Consider the following 21,864-nt stretch of genomic DNA (forward strand, 5'->3'; position numbering starts at 1 on the left):
TTTGAATATAACTCAAACAAAAATAATATAATTTAATTTGTTATTTAAAGGGTTCAGTAAAACTATTCTCTTTTCTTTCATCAAATTTCTTTATTTCATAATTTTATTTAATTTGCATTAAAAATAAATGAACAAATGATCATATGCAATTAACTAGGCTTATATTTTACAACTAGATATAAAAAAGTTAGTTGAATTGAACAAATATTTCGATTTATTTTCAATCAAAGATCGAGTTGTAGTATTTATTTTATTTTACTTTTTCAATAGTTTGTCAATGTTTTTGTAAGTTTTCTCAATTTGATTTGATCTGATTTGATTTCGGATGGTGTGGCGTCAAAGATCATCGATTTCAGGATAGAATACCAATTGATCACAGTAACAGTCAGTTGGATTTGATCTCAAACCGACGCAGGAAGAAAAGAATCGAAATGAATAGAAGAGGAAGAAAGAAAGAAAAGAAGAAGAAAATAATGAAAGGCAAACACAAAGAAAGAAAGAAAGAAAGAAGAAGAAGACAACAAATGAAAGGGGAAAGAAAGAATGGAAAAACAACAAAAACAAAATGCAACAAGGAAGGATATATGTATATATAGATATCAAACCTGATGCTGCAGAAAGCAGCAGAGGTGTGCGGTGTGGCAACAATGTCGGAGGTTGTTCCATTTGACCCAACGGAGCCGTCTATTCCGATTGCTTACCCTATCAAAACACTCGAGGAGTTGGAGTCGCGGGCCTATTTCAAATCATTTCACTACCCTTTTAATGTATCCACTGTTGCTCTTCCGCCTGCTTCGTTGCCCAGCAGGCGCAGGATGCTTGTGTGCCATGATATGGCTGGTGGATATCTAGACGATAAATGGGTTCAGGGAGGAACTAACCCAGATGCTTATGCAATATGGCATTGGTATTTGATCGATGTTTTTGTGTACTTCTCCCATGATTTGGTCACCCTTCCACCTCCTGTTTGGACAAATACTGCTCACAGGCACGGTGTCAAGGTACCTACCTACTCGGTTCATTTAGTGGTTTTACTAACATGTTCGAGAAATAGAATCATACTAACATGTTCGAGAAATAGATCTTTGATGATATAAAATCAATTTACCCTTTTCAAAGCAATTTTCGCCTCCTACGTCAATTCTTATTCTCTGAAATTTTCTATTTATTTTTGCACGTATTGGAACGATGATTAACCATGGAGAATTTCGGGGATCAAGTCCAGTCCCCTCGGGAATTTTTCTATTTTTAATACTTTTTTTTAAAAAATATTTGTCTCACACAACTTTTAAATGATTAATTTCTATTTTTCGATATAAATTCTATTAAAAGATTTAAAACATCATAATAAATCTAATAATATTTCATAAACAAATATATAATATAATGTTAATATAATTTTTACAAACTTTACAACATAGTCGTACACACTAAATATTTATATATAAAAAGTGAGGTACAGTGGGGTTGGAGGTGGGAACAACTGGAGAGTGTAATCCAAACGGGGAGAAATCTCTCTGAACTCCCTCTTCTATTCTCCGCCGATTAAATGAACATCTCTAATTTTGAATGAATAAAAACATATTCTAGAGTGATTTTGAATATGACAAAAATAATTTTTAACCATTTTAAAATAACTTTGGCCCTACATATCCTTGAGAATTTTATACACGTTGGTTTTGTGTAACTTCCCTAAGAATTTTACTAGTAAATCATGCATTATCACTAATCAGAATTTCAATCAGTCATTTGACATCATATGCAAATGAATCAAATAAAGAACAAGCAAATAAAACATAGATGAAAATTTGAAAATGATTGAACTAAGACAGATGTGTCCAGTCAGCTATGTATATAGCTATTTGTGAACAAGGGCAAGGGCAAGTTACTAAAGGGGGTTGCTATAGGCATCATGACATACAAATTAATAGTGGTATCAAATCCATAGGTGCTGGGGACTTTCATTGTGGAAGGAGGGGGCAAAGATGTTCGGGATACCTTGCTTGCATCCAAGGATTCTGCTGAAATGTATGCAGGGCGCTTAACTGAGCTTGCTGTTGCATTGGGATTTGATGGATGGCTGGTATTGCTTTGCTTATGGTGTTTTCATCGAATGGTTCATATGAATCCTATAGCTTATTAGGGTGTAAATATTTCTTCTTTCTCTTCTCCTTTAATGATTTTTCTTAAGTTTTGAGTGTGTTTATGCAGATGAATATGGAAATCTCTATGAACTCTCAGCAAGTTCTTCATTTGAAAGAATTTGTGAGTTATTTAACCCAGTCTATGCATTCTAAGCTACCTGGGTCCTTAGTTATATGGTTAGTCCTGGGCTATGTTACAGGCTTAGTTATTCGTATTTTGAGCTTATGGACTCTATTAACTGCTGCTTACTTACGGACAGGTATGACAGTGTAACTGTGGATGGTAGGCTTCGTTGGCAAAATGAATTGAATGAGAAAAACAAGCCTTTCTTTGATATCTCCGATGGAATATTTGTAAACTATGGTTGGAAAGTAAGAAAGAAACAAATTTCCTTTCGTTACTAATAAGAACATGTTGAAAATTTTTATTCGTGATCTTAGGAGGATACTCCTAAAAGTTCTGCTGCTGCTGCTGGGGAGAGACAGCATGATGTGTACATGGGCATTGATGTTTTTGGGAGGGGTACCTTTGGTGGTGGAGGATGGGATGTAAGCCTACAAAATAGTGTTGTGTTACTTGTTTTTGTATTATATTGAGTTCAATGATTATCCCAAGCCAAGAGTTGGTAGAATCAATTTTTCAATAAAAGTTTTCTTAAACACCAGACGAACGTTGCGCTGGATGTTCTGAGAAAGGACGATGTGTCGGTTGCTATATTTGCTCCTGGATGGGTGTATGAGCACCCCCAGGAAACAGATTTTCAGACTGCTCAAAATAAGTAAGTACACTAATTGATTTTCTCATGATTTTTAAGACCTAACTTCAGAATATCATAGCCAACTTCGGGATATACCATCAGATGTTTGAATCCTCCCACCCCGCACATTGCTACATTGCAATGATATGATCATGAATGTCTTTTGTATCTTGAGCTGTTAGGAGAGTCAGCATTTATCATCTTCCTAAATGTTTAATGGGGTTCGATCTTGTCTACTATGAACTTTAACAGATGGTGGAATCTTGTGAAGAAATCATGGGAAATAGTGCGAAGTTACCCAAAACTACTACCATTCTACTCAAATTTTGATCAGGTTAGAACTCTGCCAAGCATCCGTTCCTTAAACAGGTGCTTGAGCACTCCAAAAGTTTGTCTACTCAATATTATTGTTCAGTCAAAGTCTGTCTCTTTCCACGTTTCCAGGGTCATGGTTATCAAGTTTCTATCAATGGAGTAAAAATATCAGATGCTTCATGGAACAATCTGTCCAGTCAAAGCTTCCAGGTAAACAATATATCTGTAGGATTCACTAAATAGTTTTATTGCTGGCTTGTATCGAAGTTTCTGCCCCTTAAGCCATTAGAGGATGCCTGTTTGTTACTGTTTTAGAATTCTCCTTCCTCAGCATGTGTAACTTCTTGCAGCCCATACTTGAGGTAACTGAGCCTTCAACTTCACATCCTGTCCAAGCTTATTCAGAGTAAGTAGAAGTACTTGTATCTATTTTCTTTGAATTAAACATTTTCTCAACCATTGCTTTCTTCAAACCTTTCATTTGTTTGTTTGAATTTGTACTTAAAAGTTTCCTTCGTTTGAATTCACGGATTTGCTAGTTTTGAGGAAGTCTTCAATGGAGGAGGAAGCATTGCATTCAAAGGGACTCTCGAGCCAAATTGCCACACTAAAATAAAACTCTTTCAAGGAGAGGTTGTTTTGGGGGAAGATCCTTTAGTAGTCATGTATTCTGTAAGTGAACTCTTTTTGCGTTGAAGGGGTCTATAAATAACAAGATTCTTATTACATTTAGTTCAACCTTTGTCCATGACTTAATTTTTGCAGTCGAAGTCAAGTGGGGATTCTCAACTAGGCCTTTCGTTGGAGTTCTTATCTAGCACAAATAAGAGAGAGTTATTACTTGTCTCCAGCATTGAAAAGAAATTCTCGAATGATTTCTCTGAAGTGATTGAGACAACTCCACTTGAAGTGCTTGGACTTTCCCCTGATTGGCTAGTTAAAATGGGCAGAATTCAAATGGATGGATACAAACTAACAAATATAAATACTGTCTGCTACAGATCAAGCCCTGAACCTGGAATGGTTGGGGAAAATAGTGCACTAGTTTCTGATTCATCGTCTAATTACTTCGCTGTGCTCGGTAATATCATTATACGATCTGTTGAGAATCCTGTTTTTCCTCCCTATAGTTCATGGCTAGTTAAAAGTGAGTATATTAAATGGAGTTCAAGTCCAGAGGGAGAAAAGACCCTTGATATTAAGATCATTTGGGAGTTGAAAGATAGCAGTAGTGACATGGTATTTGAACGCTACAATGTTTATGTCATGCAAGTAGTCAAGAAAGGCGATAATCGCCTCAAGTTACAAAATGTCCCGGAATATCTTGGGGTGGCACATGTAGAAGCATTTTATGTTTCTAGCCTTGCAGTTCCTTCCAGCATCTCAGGTTTCAAATTTATAATCCAAGTTTGTGGAGTGGATGGGAGTATCCAGAAATTGGAGGACTCACCATTTCTCTATGTGGATGCTGAAGGTCATTAAGTTCCGAATTCTCCTTATTTAATATGTAACCTGGTGGCCTTGGTAACCGAAGGTCGTTTCTGGAGGTTTTTGGCGTTGCTGGTTGGCTTTGGTGATTTGCTTCTCTTTGGCTGGCTTGGTGCTTGGGGCTTGTGGTTTTTCCTTTCTTTCTTGGGTCTTTGTTTGTTCTGTTTTTCTCCTTTTTGGTTTTCTTGGTTTTGTGTTTGGCTGTGTTCTGTTCTTAATGGAGTTTGTATCTATGAACCTTTATTTCGTTGTTTGTTAGTTTAAAATTTATAATCTAGCTATGCTCTCTACTATTCTTAATCATCGTTTTAAAACGCACATACATTTGAGATGTAACCTCCTAACTGTTCCAACTTTGGATGTATACGAACTCGGTCATCAAGTTCCTACTAAAGATTAGTTGATGACTCTTTAGCAGTCCTCACATAGTCATAATCGTGAAGGAGCGCCCTCAAGCATGCCAACTACTCTAATACTATGTAGACCCTGTCAATCGAGACATGTTCATTGTAGATGATAGTTGGAGAACCTCCTAACAGTTCCCACATAATAACCTGATGGCATTACATATCATATGCATCCAAGGCACGACCCTATATCATCCAACTCTACTGATACAAATGCAAACATTGGCTGTTCAGATAGTTCACTATTCAAGATTAACTAATCAATCATCTCAATCATATTTCATCCTCAATCATATTTCATCCGCAACCATCGTTAACAAGTCATATTCGAGTCAATACAAGGCAAAACTTAGATAAATGTTCCAATTAACTACTACTTACCTCAATTAAAGCTTGGTTCTTGCGAAATTAATGTTTATCCTTCCTTCAAATTTCTCAAAATCTACTAATTAGGTTCTAAATTCATAATAAATATTAGTGCGGTTGGAATCACCTCGAAAATTTTGAGAAGGGATACTCCATCAGTTACTCAGACGAACTGATTCTCCAACCTCCAGATGCGTGGAATTTCATTTGATTTCAGAGCTTCCATTTATGTGTTTTCTCTTTGACGATCCTTTTCTGGCAGCGTAACGATCGATTTCTCCCAATAACTTTTAGGAAATTCAATCACTATTAACCATGAAGGAAATTTGAGGTTCAAAAGGTCGTCAATCGGTCGAAAACTGAGAAATATATAAAAAGATTCTAAACTTACCCGATTTTCCAGCGAACTCTACAACGATCAACGATGATTCTCCTCCCAAATTAATTCTATGAACCGAATGTTAGCTGTCTCTGAGTGAAAGCCCTAATTCAATTGAGCCAAACTTCCTTTAAACACTTGTGAATTGATGAATCGAATATCTCCGACACGACGATTTTTCTGCAGCTTAAATCACATCCAACACTGATACTCTCCCAAATCCTCGCCATCGAACGTTTAAGCAATGCAGAATCCCATCATTTCTCCCAAAGCCAAAAAAGCATGACCAAACACAGTGGTTTCTTGATCTCATCTTCCTTCGCTGCCGATCAACAATTTCGGCGCGCTTTTCTGATTTTCTTTTTCCCATCGTCCATTTATTTAAGTTTGATGGAAAGTAGACGACTTAAATTTGTTAATTAATATTTATTTTGATTAATTAAATAAATGTTTATTTAAACTTTTTAATTACTGATAATGATGTTCATAGCATAAGAAAAGGCCTTAATAATTTACATATATAGGTATGAACCCTAATTTTTTTTTTTTTTTTTTTTTTTAGCATACAAAAAAGATTAACCAAAAATAATTAAAGAGGAACGGAATCATTAAAAAAAGTGCAATACTTTTACGAAAATTTGTTGGAAAAAAATATATTTAAAAAACATATTGTTAATTTTCCAAAATTTTCTGTCTCGAAATCTAATTAGAAATGATCTGTAAAACCTAGCCAATTTAAGGAAAAAAAAAACAATTAAAAACAGAGAGAGAAGCCCACTTGTTCTTGAAATCACAAACGAAAAAAAAAATATCAGAGAGCACCCACTACGATTTGTGCTCAGAGAATCCCTTCGCTCTTCTTCAGTCCCCTCTGTCGCCGTCGCTAATCAAAAACCCTTTAAGAAGCTTCTCCGGCGCCGTTCCGCGGTAAGTAGCTCAAGCTTAAGCGTTATGACTTTTCCTTTTGAAACGATTTGATTGATTCCGTCTTCGTTACCATATTCATGTAAAGTGTGTCTCCATTTCTTTTGTTAGAGAAAGGAATAGCCGATCATTTGTTGTTTACAAGCGGAGTTGTTCTTGCGGGCTTGCTAAATGGCTACTGCCGGGGAGATTACTGCTGCTGAGTTCCTCCATGTATGTTTTGTTTTCTTTGATTGTTGTTTTGGCTTTCTGAGGAATTTCATAATGGAATTTGAGAACTTAAATTTGGTTTTCGGATGGTAAACAATGGTTGTTTGTCTCATATTCACTTTGCTTATGAACACCTCTCCGCTTTTGACAGGGTGGGCGTAGGCAGAATTTGTTTTTGCAAAGCTATTCTCACTGTAAACGGCGTGGGTTGTGGGGAATGCTGGGTAGTTCAGCTGTGGGATCGGTTAACTCAAGCAGAAGGTATGTTCCTTTGAGATGTCGTGCATCGAGCAAAGCCAGAGCTGTGGATTGTAAGGTCGTGGCCAGCCGAGTAGATGGGGCGTCAAGCTTGGTTGAGAAGCCCACTGCTGAGGTTATTCATTTCTTCCGGGATCCTTTGATTCAGGAAAGTGCCACTTCTGAGCTTCTCAAGTCCGTCCAAGCAAAGATTTCGAATCAGATTGTTGGTTTGGAAACTGAGCAGTGTTTCAACATTGGGATTCAATCTGAGATTTCAAATGAAAAGGTGTCTGTGCTTAGATGGCTTCTTCAGGAAACTTATGAGCCTGACAATTTGGGAACTGAGAGCTTTCTTGAGAAGAAGCAGCGGCAAGGACTAGATTCTGTTATAATTGAGGTTGGACCCCGTTTGTCCTTCACCACGGCCTGGTCCTCTAATGCCGTGTCTATCTGCCAAGCATGTGGATTAACAGAGGTGACGCGTATGGAACGTTCCAGGAGGTATTTGTTGTATAGTAAAGGTGCATTAGAAGAAAATCAAATTAATGAGTTTTCTGCAATGGTTCATGATCGGATGACTGAATGTGTTTATGTTCGGAGGCTTAAATCGTTTGAGACTAGTGTGATACCCGAAGAGTTTCGCTTTGTGCCTGTTATAGAACAAGGCCGGAAGGCACTGGAGGAGATTAATCAGGAGATGGGATTAGCATTTGATGAACAAGATCTTCAATACTACACCAAACTTTTCAGCGAGGAAATAAAGCGAAATCCAACAACCGTGGAGTTATTTGATATTGCTCAATCCAACAGTGAGCACAGCAGACATTGGTTTTTTACTGGAAAGCTTGTTATAGATGGAAAGCCCATGAGCCGAACGCTTATGCAGATTGTGAAGAGCACCTTGAAGGCAAATCCTAACAATTCTGTGATTGGATTTAAGGATAATTCCAGTGCAATTCGGGGATTCTTGGCTAATCAGTTGCGACCTGTTCATCCTGGTTCGACGAGCCCTTTAGAAGAAAGTAGCCGTGATCTTGATATTTTATTTACAGCCGAGACCCATAATTTTCCATGCGCAGTGGCTCCCTATCCTGGTGCAGAGACTGGTGTAGGAGGTCGAATAAGGGATACTCATGCGACTGGGAAGGGGTCTTTTGTTGTGGCATCTACAGCTGGTTATTGTGTAGGAAATCTCAATATGGAGGGGTCTTTTGCTCCATGGGAAGATTCATCTTTTGCCTACCCACCAAACTTGGCTTCGCCTTTGAAGATCTTGATTGATGCAAGTAATGGTGCATCTGACTACGGCAATAAATTTGGGGAGCCACTGATTCAAGGATATACTAGAACATTTGGAATGAGACTGCCAAGTGGCGAAAGACGAGAGTGGTTGAAGCCAATTATGTTTAGTGGAGCAATTGGGCAAATTGATCATATTCACATCTCAAAGGAAGAGCCTGATATTGGAATGTTGGTTGTGAAAATTGGAGGCCCTGCTTATCGCATTGGTATGGGAGGTGGGGCTGCATCAAGCATGGTTAGTGGTCAGAATGATGCAGAACTTGATTTTAATGCTGTGCAGCGTGGAGACGCTGAGATGGCACAAAAACTTTATCGTGTTGTTCGTGCTTGTGTTGAAATGGGGGAAAATAACCCAATTATTAGTATTCATGATCAAGGAGCTGGTGGGAATTGTAATGTTGTGAAGGAAATTATATATCCGAAAGGAGCTGAAATTGATATTCGGGCAATTGTTGTAGGTGACCATACAATGTCTGTGTTGGAGATTTGGGGTGCAGAATACCAAGAACAAGATGCTATTTTAGTTAAGCCTGAATGTCGGACCTTGTTACAGTCAATTTGTGACAGAGAGAGGTTATCAATGGCTGTAATTGGCGTAATAAGTGGTCATGGTCGTTGTGTTTTAGTTGATAGTGTTGCCACCCAAAAATGCACTTCAAAGGGACTTCCCCCGCCTCCTCCTGCGGTGGATCTTGAGCTTGAGAAAGTTCTTGGAGACATGCCTCAGAAAACCTTTGAATTCCAGCGCGTTGTTCATGCTTTGGAGCCACTTGATATTGCTCCTGGAGTGACAATGTCAGATTCTCTTAAGAGAGTGTTGAGGCTTCCATCAGTATGTTCAAAACGATTCTTGACTACAAAAGTAGATAGATGTGTAACAGGTCTTGTGGCTCAGCAACAAACTGTAGGTCCATTGCAGATTACTCTTGCAGATGTTGCAGTTATTGCACAAACTTATTCGGGCTTGACTGGAGGTGCATGTGCAATAGGGGAACAACCGATAAAAGGCCTACTCGATCCCAAAGCAATGGCTAGATTGGCAGTTGGAGAAGCACTTACTAATCTTGTTTGGGCTAAAGTTTCTCGTCTTTCTGATGTTAAAGCAAGTGGAAATTGGATGTATGCTGCCAAGCTTGACGGGGAAGGGGCAGCTATGTATGATGCAGCTGTGGCTCTTTCGGAGGCTATGATCGAACTTGGCATAGCTATTGATGGAGGTAAAGATAGTCTGTCAATGGCGGCTCAAGCGGGTGGAGAGGTCGTTAAGGCTCCTGGAAATCTTGTAATTAGTGCTTATGTTACTTGTCCTGATATAACAAAAACAGTTACTCCTGATTTAAAATTAGGGGATAATGGCGTTCTTCTTCACATTGATTTGGGAAGGGGAGAGCGACGATTAGGTGGATCAGCTCTTGCTCAGGCTTTTGACCAAATTGGAGATGTTTGTCCCGATCTCGATGATGTTCCTTACTTCAAAAGAGTTTTTGAGAGCATTCAAAACCTCCTTACTAAAGAGTTGATCTCTGCTGGTCATGATATCAGTGATGGTGGCTTGCTGGTTTCTGCCTTGGAGATGGCATTTGCTGGAAATTGTGGCATCAGCTTGGACTTGGCATCACGTGGGAAGAGTTTGCTCCAAACGCTCTATGCAGAAGAGCTAGGACTTGTACTTGAGGTAAGCAGGGAGAATTTGGATGTCGTAATGACCGAGTTAACTACTGCAGGCGTTACTGCTGATATCATTGGACAAGTAACTGTTACTCCGACCGTTGAAGTCAAGGTCGATGGTATGTGTCATTTGAATGAGGAAACTTCTGTACTTAGAGATATATGGGAGGAAACTAGTTTTGAGCTGGAAAAATTGCAAAGATTGGCATCTTGTGTAGAATCAGAAAAGGAGGGATTGAAAGCTAGGCGGGAACCTTTGTGGGAATTGTCTTTTGTTCCTTCCTCTACAGATGAGAAGTTTTTGTCTTCAACTCGTAAACCCAAGATAGCGGTAATTCGGGAGGAAGGTAGCAATGGAGACCGGGAAATGTCTGCTGCATTTTACGCAGCTGGTTTTGAACCGTGGGACGTGACAATGTCCGATCTCTTGAATGGAAAAATCACTCTACAGCAGTTCCGTGGAATAGTTTTTGTTGGAGGTTTTAGTTATGCAGATGTGCTCGACTCTGCAAAAGGTTGGTCTGCTTCAATCCGATTCAACCAGCCCTTACTGAATCAATTTCAAGAGTTCTATAAACGACCCGATACTTTCAGCCTTGGAGTTTGCAATGGGTGTCAGCTCATGGCTCTTTTAGGGTGGGTACCAGGCCCTCAAGTCGGCGGTGTACATGGTGTCGGTGGGGATCCATCACAACCAAGGTTCATCCATAATGAATCGGGACGCTTTGAGTGTCGTTTCACAAGTGTGACCATAAAGGATTCACCTGCTATAATGTTTAAGGGAATGGAAGGCAGCACTTTGGGTGTGTGGTCTGCCCATGGTGAGGGGCGAGCATACTTCCCAGACGATGGTGTTCTGGACCGTCTTCTCCACTCGGACTTGGCTCCATTAAGATACTGTGATGATGATGGGAAGCCAACGGAAGTTTACCCTTTCAATCTAAATGGATCTCCTCTGGGAGTTGCAGCAATTTGTTCTCCAGACGGTAGGCACCTTGCTATGATGCCTCACCCAGAACGTTGCTTCTTGATGTGGCAGTTCCCTTGGTCTCCCAAGCAGTGGAATGTGAGCAAAGAAGGTCCTAGCCCATGGTTGCGGATGTTTCAAAACGCTCGAGAGTGGTGCTCTGAAGAGGCTTAATCTATTAAGTGTCACATTTTACTGTGCTGGACAATAAATTTTGGGACTTCTGGAGTTCCCTGTCTACCAATAATTTTTGGATGATTGGCATTTACATACCATTAATGGACAATTTTGTGATCCATATACCAAAGATCTTACTGATTGCTCTTCAGCATAGCATATCTATCAAATGCTATAAAAGATAAACAATAATGCGCATTAGGATAACTTGTTCTTGTTCAAGCTGTTCTTCCTTTTTCATTTTGTTCTTCAACTAATTTTCTTAATTGTGTTTCAGGTTTGCTGGCTGCCACCTTCTTGATATCTGGATTTATATTGCTTTTAGCTTTTAAATTTGAAGAATGTGCAGGTGAAATTCCTCAAACGTGATGGATAGATGGGTCTCTTTGGCCATCAGCCTATTGAAACTGGCGTGGTGAGGATTAGGTCCTTGATTGTTCTTACCAGTGGAATAAGAGCCCACATTGTCAAGATCTAAATGTTGGCTCTGTTAAACTGTTGAACTCACTCTTGACGTGTTTGGGATGTGGTCACTGAGTTCTTAGTTGATGACTCGATCATGCGTAGCTTCACGAAATTGAAGGTGTTGAGGAAGATGAAGACGGTGATGGACTGGATATGATGGGTAGGATGCTCACTCTCTAGTTGCTGAGCTCCATGATCGGATTACTGGTTAGGTTTTGAGCTTGAACGTACTAGTTTTGTTATCTTTGAAAGTTTATGTGGGATCCCATATAAGTTGGAAAGGGGAAAGAAGCATTCTTTAAAAGGGTGTGGAAACCTCTTCCCACTAGATGCGTTTTAAAAAACTTGATGAAAAACCCAAAGAGGACAATATCTGCTAGCAGAAGGTAAAGCTTATTGTCCTCTTTGGATGTTCCCTTCTAAGCTTCCCCCAAGGTTTTTAAAATGCGCTAAGAAGAGAGTTTTTCACACCCTTATAAAGAATGTTTTCTCCTCCACCAATGTAAGATCTCACGTTCTCTCTTAAAAGAAGTCTTTGAAATGCTTGAGTGGGTGAGTAGGAGTTCGGTGGACTGGAGCAATAGATACATTTTCTATATAGATGTCTATTTAGTCTGCAGGAACTCACTCCAAAAAGGGTTAGAAAAACTCCATTTAAACAAGAGCGAGAAATTTCTCCTCTAAACAAGTGAGAGCGAAGAGAATTTATTACAAGGATTTTCATATTAAACTCATATAAAATTATAAAATATAGTATAGGGAGAAATTTTCACATAAGGGCACTTTAAGGAAATGATTCAAAATTCCATATAATATGCTTTGGAACTATTTGACCACTTCCTTCAACCACTCCACTATCATATCTTAAGTCAAGTGAAGCATATATTTGATTATATTATGTATATATTTTGTTAAAACTATATAATATATTATTTACGTTTGAAATTAAAAAAAGAAAAAATACATTGGATATTGGACATCCATGAACTTTTTAGTTGGAACTCTCCCTTGTTGACATTTGGTATCATTATTTTAATATTTTTTGTGTTTCAAAATATAACTTTTTTTCTTTTTAATTATAATCTCTTCAAATTTAATTTTTTAGTAAGTTTTTTTTTTTTTTTTTTGTTTAATTCAATAGCACATTTTAATCCTTAATTAACCAAATTAAAAAAAATGAAAACCAATTTTTTTTTTAATGACTTGAATTTTAAAACATTTGTAAAAATAAATAATAAAACAAAAAACAAAAAATTGTCATTTAGTTTTTAGTTTTCAAAAATTACATTTTTTATTTCAATTCTTAATTTCTCTTTCACTCCAAAAATGTCAAACCCATTTTAGGTACTGAAAATTTGTGATGTTTGTCAACTATTTGACATTCATTAAATTAAGGAAAAAAATCAACCATTTGTTATTATTATTATTATTTATGGTGTCTTATCAAAACACTGTAAGTAGCTAGCAACCATTTACCTCTTTTTTCTTTTTCTTTTCTTTTTTTTTTTAAATTATTTTTTACAGTTAACCATAAATTTAGTCGTTCATCTTTCAAGTTAGTGTCTAATATATTTTTGAACGTTTAATTTTGTGGCTAACAAGCGTCCATCATATATTTGATCATTTTTTAAATTCACAAACGCATTTTTATGTCTTATAATTGATTAGTCCGTGAATTTAAAAAAAAAAAAAATCTAAACAGGTAATTTTTAATATTATTTTAAAAGATGAGTAAAAGAAAATGGAGAATTAATAATAAATAAGATTCTAAAACAAAGGGTTTGAAGGGTTTTGGAGATATTATATGTATCCTCGAGCCCTCAAAAGCGACAATAGAGAAGCTTCCCACTCTCTCTTTATTTTCTCTTACCGACTTCATCAATTTCTATGATATAACTAAATTTTTTAATTGAAAGATTTACTCGGGTTTAGATTTGCCATCAGCCTCTCGATTATAACACGAGTCTGCTAAGATGAGGTTTCCACACTTTTATAAGAAATATTTCGTTCTCTTTTCTAACCGACGTGGGGTCTCACACGGTTAAAGTACCGAAAATACCAAAAACGCCCTTGGAAAACAAATATTAGTTGATTCTCTATTTGTTGGCATATTTTTCAAACTTGGATTTGGAGTTGCAGCTGATGATGATGAAATGAGTGGATAATGGGCAGCCATTGTGCGCATGACCTAAAAACCATTGCTTTTATGTAAGTTTTAAGGAATTAGAGAAAAAGGAAATTAAATCAATCATTTTCTCTCTATTACTTTATAACTTAATCTTCAAGAATCATTGAACTTGTNATATATATATATATATATATATATATATATATAAAAGAGTTTAAGAATATTTTTATTAATTAAAAATAAAAATAAAAATAAAATATTTATGAAACCAAGTACAAAATTTTGATTAGATTATTGGATGAAGACAAGAGAGTGGAATTTTGATATATATATATATATATATTTATATATATATGAAAATGGAAATGCTTCTTTTCCTGTGGGGCTTTGACTTAACAAATTGCTTCCACATTATAGAGACAAGGAATCTTTCCAGACCCAGGTTGATGCCTTTTGTTTTATTATTATTATTATTTTAAATTTTTATAAAATAAATAAATTTATTATAATTTACCTATCATTCATAGTAATTCATCTGATTTGACATATTTTCTTTAATAATGTAATTTTAATCAATATAGAGTTAGAGAGAGAATTGAATTAAAATTTTTGTAGACCTTAATTCGTCTAATATTTACATCTCTAAATTANAAGTTTTTTTTTTTTTTTTTTTTTTTTTTTTATGTTTACGAACAATTTTTTACCGACCGACCCTTCTAGTTTAATAGGTAAAAACTTATGTCTCCGCGATAATTAGTCAAACGTTTTTAAAAAAATTAAGCTTATAAAAAAAAAATTGTTGGATCATGTATCCAAACAAATATGATATATGAAATCAAAGAGATTATCACCGTGTAAATAAAAAGTTTATTGTTGATTACCAACACTAAAAAGTTTTAAATTTTTTAAAGATATGAATAATACTTTTATACGTTCATAAAAATATTTTAAAAATATTGTAATATTAAGATATCTTTAAAATTATTTATAAAAAAAAGTCAAATATATTAATAAACTATACATAAAATATATATATATATATATATATATAATTTTTTTTTTTAAAATAAGGAATTTGTTTTAGTTAAAAAGGTAATGTTAAAACCTTCNTATATATATATATATATATATATATATATATATTAATTTAATTAATTAATTAATTAATTAATTATTGCAACGTTGACCCTCACGATCTAATATTTAATAAAATGGAAAAGAAATTGACGAAGAAAAAAAAGGGATGAAGTTATAATTATGATCATGATTTAAGAAACGATGTCATGTCCAAAAATGGCATCATAAATTACATTGGGAGAGGAAGCAAAATTGAGGCACTGAGACGGCGGCGATGACGGCGGGGGGAGTAGAAGAGTGGGGGGTTTGTCGTCGGAGTGGATCTGAGGGCAATTTGGGAAAACGGGGTGGTCTTGTTGCATTTGGATGCAAAGAATCTCAGCTTGAGCGACAGCCAATTGCATCTGTAGCTGTGAGACTTGATTTTGTAAGTACGAAATTGCCCCTACGCAGCCATAAACTGGGTCTCTCACTCTTGCACTTGCCTCATAAACTAGGCTCATCACGGCGTCGCCTCTTTGCTGCACTGGCAGTTCCTGTTTCAACAAATCATCATCAAAATCATTTCTTTATTTATTTTTTTTATTTTTTATTAAATAAATATTCTCCTCTCTTAAAGTTACTCGACAAACGTTTCAAATTAGTAGACAAACTCGTAGTAAACGAGTCCTGAAAGTTTCGATCATATTAGAAGTGAACTCTTATGCTTTAATATTGCGGTCTAACTCTCGAGCATAAAAACTTATATTTCAAATTGTATTTTCATGTTTTAATTAAATTTTTTGTATTAGTGAACAAGTCGACGTTCCCAAATTCATGTTTTAAGTTTTGTTGACATCCCCAAAAAATCCAGAAAAAACATAAAATTAATTTAATTACACTTTAATGATGAAATAAAGGTTTCGTGTTAGTAAAGATATTACCCAAAAGTCAAATTAATATCGCCTTATTTTTTCAATAAAACAAGGAAAATACTTGAAACCCGAAACCCAAAACTCGAGAAAACCGAAGAGGCAAAGAAGAAGAAGAAGAACCTGCAACATTTTGCTGACATTGCTGGCACCAAAAACCTTATGAACAATAGCAAACTTGTGGGGGTCATCGGAGGGGAAATAGGGAGCAAAAATGCAGTCTTTGGCGCACCGTCGCCGGAGGAGTTTGCACGAGGCGCACGGCGAATTGCCACCCATTTTTTTCCTACTGATGGCCGGAAAAAAGGTTAGAGAGAGAAACAGACGGCGGAGAGAGAAAGTGTTTCTTAGAGTGAAACTTCGAGAGAGAGACTTAATATTGTTGAAGAAGACGGAGGTTGAAGAGTATATATTTATAATGGGTGACCAACGTGCGTGAGCCCAAAGTGAGTGATTATTAAAACATAAAAAAATAGATTAATTAATAATAACTAATTAATTGCCCAACAGAAAGATTAATAATTATTACTTCATAATTGGACTTTCCTAAAAATAATTATTTGCTGAATTTTTTAACCTTAAATACATACTCAAAATACTTTAAATATTTTTCCTTACATCTTTCAATCATTTTTTTTAAGTTAAAAAAAAAAATATATATATATATATATATAAAATAAATTAATAAACTAATAAATTTATTTTCAAAAAAATTAATTGATTCATTAGAATTAAAATTAATTTAATATATAAAATTAAGATACTTTTTAAAGTTGATAAATTTGGAGAAACTAAACTTTATAATAATATTATATATATATATATATATATTATTTATTTATTTTGTTAAGAATGGAAGCATCTAATTTTGTGGGGAAGAACGGGTAAGATTTGGACATGTGATTTATTTTTAATTGGTAATTAATTAGATTTTTTGGGTGCGTTTAAAGTAATTTGTTTGAAAATTAATCCAAGAGTAGCTTCTAGTGTAATCTCTTTCGGATTTTTCTAATTCAAACCATTGAATAATATTAATTTAAAATTTAAAAATTAAGATTTTTTTTTCTTTCTTTTTTTTTGGTGACTTTTTGAATAAAACATGCATTCTCTTTCTCTCTCATGGTAATATCTAGATGAGAGATGTTCTTTCTATGGCGTTCTCGAGAATATATATATACATATAGTTCGCTAAACGATGTGGGTCAAAAATTTGAACCACCAACTTCTAAAAACGGCTCATAATGCTTTAAGACTGTCTAAGTTGTGTTGGTATTGAGTTTTAGACACTTTTCTATTTTTTTTTTATAAAAATAGTTTAAAAAATTATCTATTACACGATGATTATAAACGTGTATCCTTGGGAAGTCATCCGACATAAAATTGCTCCAAGAAAAATATGTTCAACTATGAAATTCTGTGAGAGTCCAAGCTCACTGCTAGTAGATATTATTCATTTTCCTCATTACGTATCGTTGTCAACCTCACGATTTTAAAACGTGTTTGCTAGGGAGAGGTCAACGTTTGACGATACGTAACGGACCAAAGTGGACAATATCTAGTAGCAGTGGACTTGGGCTATTACAAATGGTATCCGAGCTAAATACCGAACGGTGTGACAACGAGGACGTTGGACGCCCAAGGGGGTGGATTGTGAGATCTTATATCAGTTGGAGAGGGGAACGAAACATTCCTTATAAGGGTGTGGAAACCATAGTGTGAAATCTCTCTCTAGCAAACGCATGTTAAAATCGTGAGGCTAACAACGTTATGTAATAGGTCAAAGTGGATAATATCTATTAGCAGTGGGCTTGATATGTTATAAGTTCTTATGATCGAGCTACCGAAAAAAAATGTGTAATTTGTTGGTATGGGTAATAACTTTCAATTTTTTTAAATCTTTCTTAGTCATCCTATTTCATGATCGCTCTAGTTCGAATGTAATTTCAGTTTATTCATATATCATTCCTTTATTCACGTGTCATAACTATAAAAGATTTTGAAGGAGAGAATGGTAAATAGATCAAAACCCTAATTAAAATGATATCACATTCATCTCTCGAAAAAAACAATACAAATTGATGAATACTAAAAAGTTGTGTTCATATAAAAATTTTCAAACCATAATATATAACGAAGTCGGCTTAAAAAGCATGGTTTATATCATTTTTATTTTGCTTCTTTGACATTTATTCCCATTCAATTAATATAACGTTTGACTTTTATTTAACAAGACATATACAAACTTTTGAAATCGTCGAGGTTGACTTAAGAAGCATTACAGACCCTTTACATATCTCTATAACGATGGTATCATAAATTTTTATGGATTTGATTTTATTCAAAAGGTTTCGTATCTATAAAAATAATTGTTCTCACTTATATACTCATAGTTTTTATCTTATCTAGTTCGGGTGAGATTGTGGTCAATTCTACCTTTGAACAAAGTACTCTCAGTCTCCCCTCAAATAATCATATATCTCGTTTAACCCTTATCCATGTCAATTATTTTTCTATAGCATATCGCCCATCTGATAGTGTTCAACTATGGATCACACCGTGACTATATCTTCTGAGTCTCTATGCTTATTTGTTCAATACTCGACGATTCTATCAATATCATCTAAATTAAAGGCATGACTAAATTATATGTAGAATGTTTTTTAAATGGTTATTAATATATTAGGTTTGACTCGAGACAAGAATTTGAATTGGGTTTGGGTTTTAGCTCGTTTATTGTATAGTAATACAAAAACAAGACCAAGAACACGACCATTAAAAAAAACAAGCAAACAAGGAAGCCCTTGAGATAGCTCCCTTGTCTGCTGAATTAAAAATATTACGTAACTTTATAGGAAATAGAAACATACCTAAAACCATTAACCCCAAGAAATATTTGACATTCACTTAAATTTATTGATCTATAACATAAGCTATATAATAATAATAATAATAATAATAATATATATATATATATATTTCATCTCTATTATATGGTTCTTAATATTAGGGTTTGCTGTTTCATGTAGTAGCTGAGAGGGGAGGATGAGGTTGACTAAAACCAGCAGCTATGGTTGACCGCCGCCCTACCCTTGACTATATACAGTCGGCAAACCCCAATTTGTGCAATAATAATTTTTGTTTTTTTTTTTTTTTTTTCCAATATGTATGGCTTCCACGTTCTAATTTGCTTCATTTTGGAGCAATATGATCTTGGTATATTGGTAGTAAAAGCGGTGTACGGTGACGTTTTTTGTTTCTCGTTTCTTTTTTTAATAAAGAAAAGCAAATCGATTGTTGTTATGAAGTGAAAAGAATTGTACGTGGAGTTTCGTTCGTAAAGATTGATACGAGGTTCGATGGATGTTTTGTAGTGTCAATATGGGAGATGTTGAGGTCGCTCTATCGATCAAGCAGTTTCATTACCCTTTAGGGTAATTTTCTTCGTCCTCAGCTCGACCTCACGAACCTCATTTTTGGACGTTTGAGCCATGTGGGTTTCGATTGTAAGCCATTAAACTATTTTACTCCTAACAAGTCATCTTTCGTTCAAATTTTTTAATCAAAATTGTATGACATAAGCTTTAGAAAATTTTAATTGCTATTGCTTTCTGTAAAAGTATACCACTAAGATGATACGTATAAAAGTATGACCCTCAACCTATTGGACAAGTTCAAAGACTACTATTGAACCCTAATCCACACCCCCAAGACCCAAATGGCATCAGGGCTCCTACTTCGCAAAATCTGTCATCTAAATATATGTCTCGATTTAATTGGCTCAAGGGTCAACCCAATCAACCTTGAAGCACCATTTTGGATGTTATGACATAAGAGAAGTAAGTCTATTCTCAATCTCCAAACTCTTAGCTTGTTGTACTTAAATCACTCTATAGCTCAAGTATCGGAAAGCACCACACTAATGTGCACGATCTTCATCGTCTTCTCCTCATAAATCTACTGATCCATCTGTGATCTAATTAGGCGGGTTACCTTAGTTCAAATTTATTGTGTAACTTAAAAATTAAAATGTTATAGTTTTTTTTTTTCTTTTTTAATAATAATTTAAAAGAAAACTCTAAAATAAACCAAATAGCTTGAAATACATAGAGAAAGACTTGACACGAATGTTTGTTTTGTTTTTCTTCTTCTCTTGTTCTTCTTTTAAAAAAGGGGCCACAAAAAAACAAACATTCACACGTGAAACCTCACAAAAAAAAAAAATAATAATAATAANAAAAAAAAAAAAAAAAAAAAAAAAAAAAAAAAACTCTCTTTTTTCTAATAGAATTCATTGTTTGACTACAAATCGTTTTTTCATTGATTTCCTCAAACCGACAGTCAAATTAGCATCGTCCATTTGTTTATGTATATACACACATTCACGAATGATAAATTAAAATAAATATTAATATTTCAAAATTTTATATTATTTTGTTTTTTATAATTTATCCATTTCGTTTTTTTTTTCTTTTTTTTTAAAAAAAAAAGAATAAACTAATTATGCTATCTTGATGTAAAAATACAAAATTTTGACATAATATTTTTAAAAAATAAAAAAATAAAAAGTGGGCTCAAGGAATGAATTTGTATTTAAAATGCCACTTGAAATTTCAAATAATTGATTTCCATTTAAATAAAGAAATTATGGTTCATACAAGAAATGCCAATTGCTTTAGTTCATAATTAATATGAAAACCCCATATCAAATATGCTTCAAAATCTCCCACTTTCTTGGAATTTGTAGCATAATCCAACTACTAATTAGGTAAACAAAGAAACAAATATGAGTCCTTGTGAAGTTCACCCAATCAAATCATATCAAATGGAATTGATATCTATGAGCAAATGTTTAAACAAATACGTTTGGTAGCCTTGAGCAAAGGACAATAGAAGCATTGGTGTTTGCAACTTTGTTTCTTTTCATCCTCGTTCGTTCGTTGTTATGATATCTCAAACTCACTGCTAGTAGATATTGTTTGTTTTGGTTAATTACGTCAGTTTTATAGTTTTAAATACGTTTGTTAGGAAAATGTTTCTACACCCCTATCATAAATGTTTGTTCTCCTCTCCAGCAATGTGGGATCTCACAGTTGTTCAGTCGGTTCACCTTCTTCAATCATCAGTTGCAACCCCTATTGTGAATATCTCTCGAAATTTTCTTTTCAACGCCTTAACTTAATCCATCCAATCAACTTAATAACTAAAATCCACCAAGTTTATTCTCGATGAGGATTTAAGTTCCCAAAATAAAATTCAACAACCACGAGAAATAATATATCCTTTTGATATTAATTAGTTTTTATTCGATCTCTAAATTTTAAAATTTTACATTTTTGTCCTTGAATTTTTAAAAGAACCAATAAAAAATTAACACAAATGACTAAAAGTAAGAAACATTGAAACCTTAGATTCAAAATCGAGTGATAAAAGTCTAACATTTTGAAACTTATGAACTAAATGAAAATCGTAGTCTCAAAAGAATATTTCACACCAGTGTCACACGATCTACCGCACTTTCATGTCAACTTGAGTATAGCTCAATCGATAAAATATTAGCTACGATTTGAAGGAAGGATGGTTCTATCTCTCACTCTCACTTTCAAAACGCGTAAACCGAAAAGATCTACATAACTATCACATCAAAATCGAATTATATTAAAGATATTAGGAGTAAATGGTACATTTGGACAACTCATAACAACATGATTCCAAACCAAATCTCAAGACATATCATTAATTATTAAACAATAAAATACAATAAGGTATTTTTTTAAAAAAATTCCCAAGCACAAGCCCTAAGCTCATATCTCACATGTCTTGTTAGTACAATCAATTAAATCAGAGATATCCATAACTGGCTACCATCAATAAAAAAAAGAAATTAAAAGATGCTTAAAGCAGAGATATATATATATATATATATATATATATATATATA

The 21,864-nt window shown here is 34.6% G+C and overlaps 3 protein-coding genes and 1 long non-coding RNA gene across 4 annotated transcripts; 2 read left to right on the forward strand and 2 right to left on the reverse strand.

Moving 5' to 3' along the window:
* Positions 1–597: 597 nt before the first annotated feature.
* Positions 598–5,005, forward strand: LOC111797579 (cytosolic endo-beta-N-acetylglucosaminidase 1-like). The gene is made up of 11 exons (XM_023680628.1): positions 598–1,001; positions 1,949–2,083; positions 2,212–2,321; positions 2,405–2,516; positions 2,586–2,693; positions 2,811–2,923; positions 3,155–3,236; positions 3,347–3,427; positions 3,568–3,623; positions 3,757–3,889; positions 3,983–5,005. The coding sequence occupies exons 1-11, from the start codon at positions 609–611 to the stop codon at positions 4,697–4,699; spliced, it is 2,040 nt and encodes a 679-aa protein (XP_023536396.1). The 5' UTR covers positions 598–608; the 3' UTR covers positions 4,700–5,005.
* A 359-nt stretch (positions 5,006–5,364) lies between these two features.
* Positions 5,365–6,248, reverse strand: LOC111797604. Its single transcript, XR_002815561.1, has 2 exons — positions 5,870–6,248; positions 5,365–5,784 (listed from the first exon to the last, which is right to left on the reverse strand). It is a non-coding gene; the product is annotated as an uncharacterized LOC111797604 (long non-coding RNA).
* A 299-nt stretch (positions 6,249–6,547) lies between these two features.
* On the forward strand, positions 6,548–11,552 carry LOC111797548 (probable phosphoribosylformylglycinamidine synthase, chloroplastic/mitochondrial). The gene is made up of 3 exons (XM_023680590.1): positions 6,548–6,784; positions 6,893–6,994; positions 7,143–11,552. Exons 2-3 carry the CDS (start codon positions 6,953–6,955, stop codon positions 11,340–11,342), a joined length of 4,242 nt encoding a protein of 1,413 aa, XP_023536358.1. The 5' UTR covers positions 6,548–6,784; positions 6,893–6,952; the 3' UTR covers positions 11,343–11,552.
* A 3,630-nt stretch (positions 11,553–15,182) lies between these two features.
* On the reverse strand, positions 15,183–16,290 carry LOC111797594 (LOB domain-containing protein 12-like). Its single transcript, XM_023680652.1, has 2 exons — positions 16,050–16,290; positions 15,183–15,551 (listed from the first exon to the last, which is right to left on the reverse strand). Exons 1-2 carry the CDS (start codon positions 16,203–16,205, stop codon positions 15,207–15,209), a joined length of 501 nt encoding a protein of 166 aa, XP_023536420.1. The 5' UTR covers positions 16,206–16,290; the 3' UTR covers positions 15,183–15,206.
* Positions 16,291–21,864: the final 5,574 nt, after the last annotated feature.

Source organism: Cucurbita pepo, chromosome LG01 (assembly GCF_002806865.2).
Source record: "Cucurbita pepo subsp. pepo cultivar mu-cu-16 chromosome LG01, ASM280686v2, whole genome shotgun sequence".
NCBI classification, from domain to species: Eukaryota; Viridiplantae; Streptophyta; class Magnoliopsida; order Cucurbitales; family Cucurbitaceae; genus Cucurbita; species Cucurbita pepo.

What these genes read in the sequence shown, in the direction of transcription:
- LOC111797579 (XM_023680628.1), top strand. Translation starts at nt 609, where the DNA reads ATGCTGCAGAAAGCAGCAGAGGTGTGCGGTGTGGCAACAATGTCGGAG. An exon ending in TTGGTGGTGGAGGATGGGAT is followed by an intron (nt 2,694 to 2,810) that starts GTAAGCCTACAA and finishes CTTAAACACCAG; the next exon opens with ACGAACGTTGCGCTGGATGT. An exon ending in TCTACTCAAATTTTGATCAG is followed by an intron (nt 3,237 to 3,346) that starts GTTAGAACTCTG and finishes CCACGTTTCCAG; the next exon opens with GGTCATGGTTATCAAGTTTC.
- LOC111797548 (XM_023680590.1), top strand. Translation starts at nt 6,953, where the DNA reads ATGGCTACTGCCGGGGAGATTACTGCTGCTGAGTTCCTCCAT. An exon ending in CTGCTGCTGAGTTCCTCCAT is followed by an intron (nt 6,995 to 7,142) that starts GTATGTTTTGTT and finishes CGCTTTTGACAG; the next exon opens with GGTGGGCGTAGGCAGAATTT.
- LOC111797594 (XM_023680652.1), bottom strand. Translation starts at nt 16,205, where the DNA reads ATGGGTGGCAATTCGCCGTGCGCCTCGTGCAAACTCCTCCGGCGACGG. An exon ending in ATGTCAGCAAAATGTTGCAG is followed by an intron (nt 15,552 to 16,049) that starts GTTCTTCTTCTT and finishes TTGTTGAAACAG; the next exon opens with GAACTGCCAGTGCAGCAAAG.